This window comes from Engystomops pustulosus, chromosome 7 (assembly GCF_040894005.1).
Source record: "Engystomops pustulosus chromosome 7, aEngPut4.maternal, whole genome shotgun sequence".
Lineage (NCBI taxonomy): Eukaryota > Metazoa > Chordata > Amphibia > Anura > Leptodactylidae > Engystomops > Engystomops pustulosus.
This window is the reverse complement of record NC_092417.1, coordinates 32,193,733-32,203,003: the sequence shown is the minus strand read 5'-3', so window position 1 is coordinate 32,203,003 and position 9,271 is coordinate 32,193,733. Positions and strand designations below refer to the sequence as shown.

General features: G+C 42.7%; 1 protein-coding gene across 1 annotated transcript; it reads right to left on the bottom strand.

Annotated features, from left to right (window-relative positions):
* Window positions 1-768: 768 nt before the first annotated feature.
* On the bottom strand, window positions 769-7,905 carry EGLN3 (egl-9 family hypoxia inducible factor 3). The gene is made up of 5 exons (XM_072115373.1): window positions 7,236-7,905; window positions 6,538-6,657; window positions 4,970-5,106; window positions 4,812-4,885; window positions 769-1,699 (listed from the first exon to the last, which is right to left on the bottom strand). Exons 1-5 carry the CDS (start codon window positions 7,590-7,592, stop codon window positions 1,659-1,661), a joined length of 729 nt encoding a protein of 242 aa, XP_071971474.1. The 5' UTR covers window positions 7,593-7,905; the 3' UTR covers window positions 769-1,658.
* Window positions 7,906-9,271: the final 1,366 nt, after the last annotated feature.

The following is a 9,271-nucleotide window of genomic DNA, read 5'->3' as shown; positions in this document are numbered from 1 at the left end:
AGGTCATATTTTGCAGTTCTGTTACCCGTGGCACCAGACTATAAACATGATAATAGTTTGGTGCTGCTGTTTTGCAGGGAAGCAGGGAGTATTTGCATCACATATCGCTATGATGCATGGAGTCCTGTCCATGGCACAGTCTGTGATATAGAATGACTACACTGTACATGATTCATTGATCAACCTCAGACATGGGTTTTAGCCCTTGGACTAAAACTTTATAACTATTCTGAATGATCATTTGCCTAGAGACCTCTGTGAATGGTCTCCAGGCTGCGCAGGGGGATTGCAGCTCAATCCTACTAAATGATCCCGGTGACAGCCTGTCACAGTGATCATTAGCCCGGAGACCTATGTGACCTGTCTATAGACAGCTCGATCCCGCTGCACTATTTTCGTTACTAAATGATCACTGCCACAGGCTGTCACAGAGATCATTTTCCCAGGCACTTCTGTAAACGGTCCCCGAGTTGTTCAGGTAGATTCACCCGTCTACTGCTCTTAGGGCTATTATACTCCCCCAGGAGCTCTGCAAAGATGCCCCCTTTTTCTATGCCAGCGACATGGGTCGGCACATGTGCCCATCCGCTTCATGGAATGCGCAGAGCGTCCTCAATTTCTCCTATGACAAGGCCACAGGTGCGCGCATGGGTGGTAGCTCCTGCTCCGCCGGCTTCACTACTTTGGTTAGTAGATTCCTGCACCTCTGGCTTCCTTACTTTGGATTCCAGATGATTACCTTTAACTCACAATAAAATGAGACTCAACTTCAAGATTGCACACTGTTTATTCTGTAAATCGAAACACGCAGCAAATAAATCATAAAGATTGAACCATCAAAATTTCTTACCCATCACTGTCGGATATAAATAGACGGGGTGATTAACAATGTAGGTCGGGATTACTAGTGAACATGCTCTGGCCCGCAGACATGTCTTTTGGTCAGTGACCGTACCAATCGCTGCATCTTTCTATCCGCATGTGCTTTATCTTACAGTGTATTCACAATTGTCTCTTAGACTTTACAGTATTTAAATATTCTGTACCAAAATAAAAAAGATATTGACGTGCCGAGTCAGCTCTCAGTCCATGCGTGGAGGGGAAATAGGGTACTTCAAGGGGTAGTTGACATTGCTTTATCATTGGTTGGAGGACTAACTATGGGTCACCCATTGATACCAAGAATAAAGTAGCACAATTGCGCTCCTGGCCACCATGAGGAGACCTGCAGATGGCCCCTTAACCTTCAATGGAGCCACACTACAGTTTCTTACAGCGTGGGTGGGCAGGGAATTACAAGTGCTGTGGCTCCTTTATTCTCAGACCCTCACTAATCATAAAGCGACTACATATTCCAACAGTACAAGATCCCCCATTATACAGAGAGCAGAACGCTCATGGACAGTCTTGGGATACCGGCAGGAACCGTTCCCCTCTCTAGTCTCCAGTTCATGCAGATCCCTCCGGTGATCGGAAACCTGGTGTCCAATATTTGTTTCATGCGCCAACCATGGATTTTGTCTTTAAGACTCCATCTTCCTTGTGGTAGGTAGGTCCACGCTTAAAGCTGACCACTCATGCATTGATTTGCTTTCTTCCCTTCTTCCTTACTTTCCATTATGTTAGGACAAGGGAAATCTTGACATTTCCTGAAGTGCTCATCGGTTCTCCTCCTCTGAGGTAGAATCCTGCATAGACTCTGCATTGAGAAGAGGGAGAAAAAAATTTTGTGAATGTCGGCTACAAAAACAGAAGCAAGGGCTGACAGGAAGTTGACTAAATCTTAGAAGTTTGAATAAGAAAGGACATATTTCTTCTTGAAATAGCGGCACCCTATTCATGGCTTGTGTGGGACATTTCATATCACACTCATTTGATTTCAGGGAGCGAGTTGCAATTCCAGACACAGCCCATGAACAAAAGTGGCGCTTTTTAAGAAAGAAGCCAAGTTTACCTCATCTTTTACTTTGGATATATGTGTATTTATTCCACTTTTACACAAACATACAGATTACCAGATTATGTAAATAGCTGTTCACGCGACTGAAAAAGTGAATGAAACGCGACTGAAAAAGTGAATGAAACGCGACTGAAAAAGTGAATGAAACGCGACTGAAAAAGTGAATGAAACGCGGCTGAAAAACTGAATAAAACGCGGCTGAAAAACTGAATGAAACGCAACTGAAAAACTGAATGAAACGCGACTGAAAAATTTAATGAAATGCGATTAGAAACTGAATGAAATGCAACTGAAAAACTAGATGAAATGCGACAGAGTGACGTGAGAGAAAAACGTAATGACATGTGAGAAACTGAATGAAATTTGACTAAATAAAATATGACTGAAAACTGAATGAAATCTTGCATTTTTTCTCTGATTATTTTCAATGCTCGAATCCAGTGCATGAAACCAGCAAAGGGTTCATTACGCAGCCAAAGATAGCCATGAAATCTGAGTGGAAATGTTATGAAATCTCAGAGGAAACGAAATTAAATTTGACGGAATAAAATATGACTGAAAACAGAACAAAATCTGACAGAAAACCGAATTAAATCTTATTTCCACTGATTATATTTGCAATCCTAGGATCCGGCGCATGAAACCATCAAAGGGTTTATAACGCAGCCAAAGATAGCCGAGTACATTGCATCTTTTAAAAGTACAATAAACGCGTCAACAACGCAACTTGTAAGATACCGCGACCCTGACAAAGCGATTACAAAAATTCCTTTACCTGATGGAATTTTTATGATAATGTCACATGGTGACCATATTTACTTTTATTAGATGTGATACATGAAGCAATACTGTGCAATCACATTGGCTTTGCAACGGATGTCGCAGTGTAGCCCTAAATCCCCATAGAAATCTTGTATTTTACAGGCTTTTTAACTACAAGGGAATTAGGGCCAGGAAAAGGAGAGGAATTTTCTTTACTATATAGCTGTTCACGAAAACAAACGTTTTGCACGTATATTTAACTCATAATGTCCCATTATAAATGACATATGTTATTCATGTATATAAGACGTTTAGCTACATATGTGAAAACATAAAGGCAAAGTCCTCTGTGCTTAAATATTGACTTGCACCAGACATTCTGTCCTATAGTATAGTGTCCCATCAGGGGGGGCACAATGACCTCTGATAAGGACAGCTTCCTGCCCGCCTAATCACCACACAACTTGTGACTGGGAGAGCGATAAAACCTACAGAGTGTGGCTCCTCCCCGGCTATACAGCGAGGCACGTACACAGAGTCACACACGTACACAGTCACACAGCACTGCACATGTCTTCACTGACAAGGAAATGAATGTATACGCTGCCACACGTCCATCCAGAGGACCCAACACTGAACTCCGCCGTCATCTGATATGCCCGCTTATCCCAGAGCTATGACAAGGTGATAAAAGACCAAAAATAGCAAAAAGCAAGTCCAAATCTGCCCAAACTAAAATAGCCGAGATCGAAATCCTAAATCTGTTGTAACAAAAGACGATAAATTTACCATTTCCAAGGATACACATAACAAACACAATCTAGAACCTGGAAGATTCTCAGATTTTATTATACAAGTAAAAAACAATTATTAGCTGACAACAAACACATAAACTAAATTAAAAAAGAGCATGGTGGGGGGATTTATACTAAAAAAGTGGGTCCCCAAGTACCAAAAAGTGAACAGAAAAGCACTTCAATCACAGTTGGAAGAGTTACTCACAATCACAAATACTTTTTGACCAAAAATCTATGGTCAGGAAGTAGCAACATGTGTTTTTTCCAGTTAACAATGCAAAACATATGTTGCCCGTTCTTGAGCGCAAACATTTAGGTCACAACACACGCGACATCGGAAGAAACTCTCTGCGCTGTGCTTGACTTGCGATTCAGTTTGAGCATAATTATATGAATTTCTGGAAACACCAGATTAACAGAATGGCCATAAAATGGTGAGAATCGAAAACGCATAAATAACAACAATGAAATGTGCCACATTAAAGGGGTTGTCCGCTAGCCCAAAAACTTAAGCCCTAACTAATTATTTATAATTAGCAAAGATGTCCTATCGCATAAATGGAGGAGCAGTCGTGTGACCCTAGACATTAAGCAATTTTTTTTTTAGAAAAGGAAGATTTATGATTCCGACTAAAATACAGGCAGTCCCCGGGTTACATACAAGAAAGGTCCCATAGGTTTGTTCTTAAGTTGAATTTGTATGCAAGTCAGATATGTATATTTTTTAATTGTAGCTCCAGACAAAAAAATTTTTTGCCCCAGTGACAATTGTAGTTTCAAAATTCTTTGCTGTAATGGGACCAAGGATTATCAATAAAGCTTCATTACAGACACCTTACAGCTGATTATTGCAGTCTGGGACTATAGTAACATCCAGAGAGCTTCATCAGAGGTCAGAGGGGTCTGTCTGTAACTATGGGTCGTCTTTCTTAAGTAGAGGATCTCCTGTAGTCATATTTGTGTTGTCCACAACAACCAATCACAGTGCAGCTTTAATTTCTTTTAGAGAAATGAAAACTATTCTGTAATATGAGCAAGGATATGCCACATGAAAATCCGCACTGGAAATTCAGTCACTAATCCATTAGCAACACAAAAACGTGTACATTTATCTTAGGGCCATGTATTTATAAAGATTTAATAAGATTATCATGCTGGATTATCAGATACCAGATTAAAGGAGTTGTGTCAATCTCAAATTACCATGAAATATCACTTCAATATTTTGTATTATTAAAGAAAAATGGTAAATCCTACAAGTAATGTTGTTGGCAGCGTTCACATGTACTTACCGCTCAGTCGCTTGAACCTCTGCTTGGCTGCGGCTCTTTCTTTGGCATCGAAATACCAGACGGTGAGAGCGTATCTACAGGAATGACAAGAATGAGCGTTACATGGGGAGCGCCCTATGTGCCACCACTATACAGACCATCCATAGCACTGTACATACCTGGTGGAATAAGACGGCTGAACCTCGTGAGGGTTGCGTCGGTCAGACCAGAAAAAAAGCAACCGGTCAAAAAGAGGTTCTACATCCGCTATACGTGATCCGCCATCAGCAAAGATGCGCAGTACACCACCATGGACCTATAGGAAAAGGTGATGGATAACCAGTCATACAATAGAAACACTTAAAGGGGTATTCCCATTTTGTCCAATTATTGTTATTGTTTGTATGATGAAAAATTATACAATTCTCCAATGTACTTTCTATATCAATTCCTCACGGTTTTCTAGATCTCTGCTTCCTGTGATTCTATAGAAAGCTTCTATGTTTACTTTCAGTGGTCAGAAATCTGACCATGGGCACACAGGTGCACAGCTCGTTATATCACAGAGAGTAATCAGAGCTGTGTGATATAATGAGCCGTGCACCTGTGTGACCATGGACAGATTTTTGTCCACTGGAAGTAAACAATGAAGCTTCCTATAGAAGGACGGCAAGCAGAGATCTAGAAAACCGTGAGGAATTGATACAGAAAGTACATTGGAAAATTGTATAACTTTTCATCATACAAACAATAATGTAAACGATAAAATTCCTTTAAGTTATAATAGATAATGCATAAACAGATAAAGAAAAGATGATAGATGGAAAGATAGAAAGATATGAAATAGATAGATATGAGATAGGTAGATGGTTTCAGATCCCATGAAAGATAGATAGTTTGGGATTGCTGGCTAGATAGAAAGATAGATGGACTGATAGATAAATACACAAAAAGACAGATAGACATGTCATTTTTTGCCGATTGAAAGTTTCAGATTGCTGGATAGAAAGTTAGTTGGATAGATATTATTGGAATGTTGGCTAGATACAAAGTTAAATAGATAGACGGACACATATGAGATTATTAGATAGAAGGTTTAAGATCCCTAGATAAAAAGAAAAACAGATAAATAGATAGTTTGGGATTGCTGGCTAGATAGAAGAATAGATTGATAAACAGATAGACAAAAAGACAAACAGATTAATAGATGAAGCAAGATGTGGACAAAATGTTCAAGATGAGTTTTATGCAGCTTAAAGGTTTCATATCACTGGGTAGATAGATAGATATGAGATAGATATGAGATAGATATGAGATAGATAGATAGATATGAGATAGATAGATAGATATGAGATAGATAGATAGATATGAGATAGATATGAGATAGATAGGAGATAGATAGATAGCTAGATATGAGATGGATAAATAGATATGAGATAGATAGATAGATAGATATGAGATAGATAGAGGATAGATAGATATTAGATAGATATGAGATAGATAGATAGATATATATTAGATAGATAGATAGATAGATAGAAATATAGACAGATTATTTGTTAAATATAATGTTTCAAATAGATAGAAAGATATGAGATTATAAATGGAAAGACATAATTGATGGATAAATCAATATAAGATTATGTGTGGATGGATAGATATTACCGTACATTACATTAGATAGATGCCGGTTTGTGGGTGAAGAGTAAGATAAATAGGGGGTCACACGCTGATGGATATTTCTCACCTTGGCGTCCCAGTTCTTGTTGAGATAATAAATGCAGGTAATACAGCGCCCGTCTCCGGTCGGGTTATCTACGTGCCGCACATACCCGGCTCCATTACCAGGGTAACAGGCGACCATTGCCTGGAACATAATAGAAGGTTCTATGAGTCTCATGGATATTACACTTTCTGTCACATCAGGTTTGGGTGGTGACAGACGAGGTTTGGGGTCATCTCCCTCTCACATTCCCTCACTCCCTGTTTTGGGATGACCCTGGTTTATTTATGATGTGGTTTCTGGACTTGGTGTAGGGTAGACATGAACCCGGTGTTGTCTTTTGATATTACTTTCACCGTTCTTAAAGGGACGGGATTCATTTTGTGACAGTGACAACTAGAAAGTGCCTGATGTGTGACAGATATCGGGTGAACGTGCAGCATACACGGGGGTGTTGTAGGGTTATGGAGAACGCAAAAATGTGGACGCTACTATGTATCTGTGCTCTGGGGAAGGACGAGGAACAGTTTCTCCAGGTGGCAGAAACCCAGACCAAATTTGGGACATGATGGAAGTTCTCTAGATGGCGGAACTGCAATGACAGCCAGGACAGACGTGGACACTAATAGGGGTACAGTGTGATACACAATTTTAGGGGGGGGGGGGGGGCTGGGGGAATTAAATGTGATGGTCGCGGTCGGTAGGAGAGCAGAAGGTCTCACCTTGGACCTCTCCTTCACATAGTACTGGCCCAAATGGTTCCCACATAAGACCACCAGGCGGTCAATGACGGACAGAACCAGTCCGATGGCGTCGCAGCCCTCCTCGGTACCGGCGATCCAGGCGATCTTGTCCCCGCGCAGGTGCCTCTTGGACACCCCTTGTAGTTGCCCCGCCAGCTGTCCATCCTTCAGCGCCCCATCCTGGTGTAGACGTCGGACCTGCTCCAGAACCTGGTCGCCCACTTCTTCTCCCAGGACGTGGTCCAGGTAGCAGTAGCCATAGGTCAGTAGGCGCGGGGCAATGTGCTCCAGAGCCAGCTTCTCCAGCTCCAGAGGAGGGCTATGCTTGAGTGGCATGGCCGGGCAGGACGTACAGGTGGCCACCTCCTGCAGGTGTGATACCTGCTCACATGCCAGCCTCCTCCACTGCCCAGGTTAGGAGGATCGCAGCGTTACTGCACGCCTCATGTGAATGCGCTCCTATAAAGCCTCGGCTACGTGTCTCTATAGGCACAGCCGGCGCTATACTCCTCTCTACGTGCAGGATGAGCGCTGTCCTCCCGCTGGGCGTGGCTTACGCCGCAGTTTTAAAGCCGGTGACCAAAGTCTGTAGGTCGGAGCCAATCGGGAGGGGCGCAGGGCGTGGCCTACACCCACATCCAGGGCGGGTACGTGAGCACGTGCACGAGGGACACATGGAGCCGGCCGATCATTGGCTCAGCGACGTGTGGGCGGATGCAGGTTACCAGGAGACGGCGTGGTAGTGGGCGGGTCATCCGCCATTGAGGAATCCTGGTTGAGCATGTAGCCTCGTACAGTGCAGAGCGGGGAGTAGTCACACAGCGGGAGGAGGGGAAGGGGAGACACGGGGGAAGCCGAGGAAATGCGGGGCTGCAGCTATGGGAAGGGAGGAGGAGAAGAGGCCATAACTACAGGGGAAGATGTGTCATCACATTATTGTATCATCCGTTACTACTACACCCATCATCCATATGTCATACACTACTACTACACCCGTCATCCATATGTTATCCACTACTACTACACCCGTCATCCATATGTGATCAACTACTACTACACCCGTCATCCATATGTCATCCACTACTACTACACCCATGATCCATATGTCATCCACTACTACTACAACCGTCATCCACTTAGGAAGGAATGGGAAAGCAGCACTCCGTGTTTAAAAGGTGTTTACTTCACCCTCGAACACGGAGTGCTGCTTTCCCATTCCTTCCTAAGTGGACATCTGAGATCCTTGAGCCGGACCTCTACAAGCCTGCACCCATTTTTTGGATATAATCCGGAATCACAGTGCCGCTCCATCTCCCCTTTTTCTTTACAACCGTCATCCATATGTCATCCACTACTACTACAACCGTCATCCATATGTCATCCACTACTACTACACCCGTCATCCATATGTCATCCACTACTACTACACCCGTCATCCATATGTGATCTACTACTACACCCGTCATCCATATGTCATCCACTACTACTACTACACCTGTCATCCATATGTCATCCACTACTACTACACCCGTCATCCATATGTCATCCACTACTACTACACCCGTCATCCATATGTCATCCACTACTACTGCACCCGTCATCCATATGTGATCTACTACTACACCCGTCATCCATATGTCATCCACTACTACTACACCTGTCATCCATATGTCATCCACTACTACTGCACCCCTCATCCATATGTGATCTACTACTACACCCGTCATCCATATGTCATCCACTACTACTACACCTGTCATCCATATGTCATCCACTACTACACCTGTCATCCATATGTCATCCACTACTACTACACCCGTCATCCATATGTCATCCACTACTACACCCGTCATCCATATGTCATCCACTACTACTACACCCGTCATCCATATGTCATCCACTACTACTGCACCCCTCATCTATATGTGATCTACTACTACACCCGTCATCCATATGTCATCCACTACTACTACTACACCTGCCATCCATATGTCATCCACTACTACTACACCTGT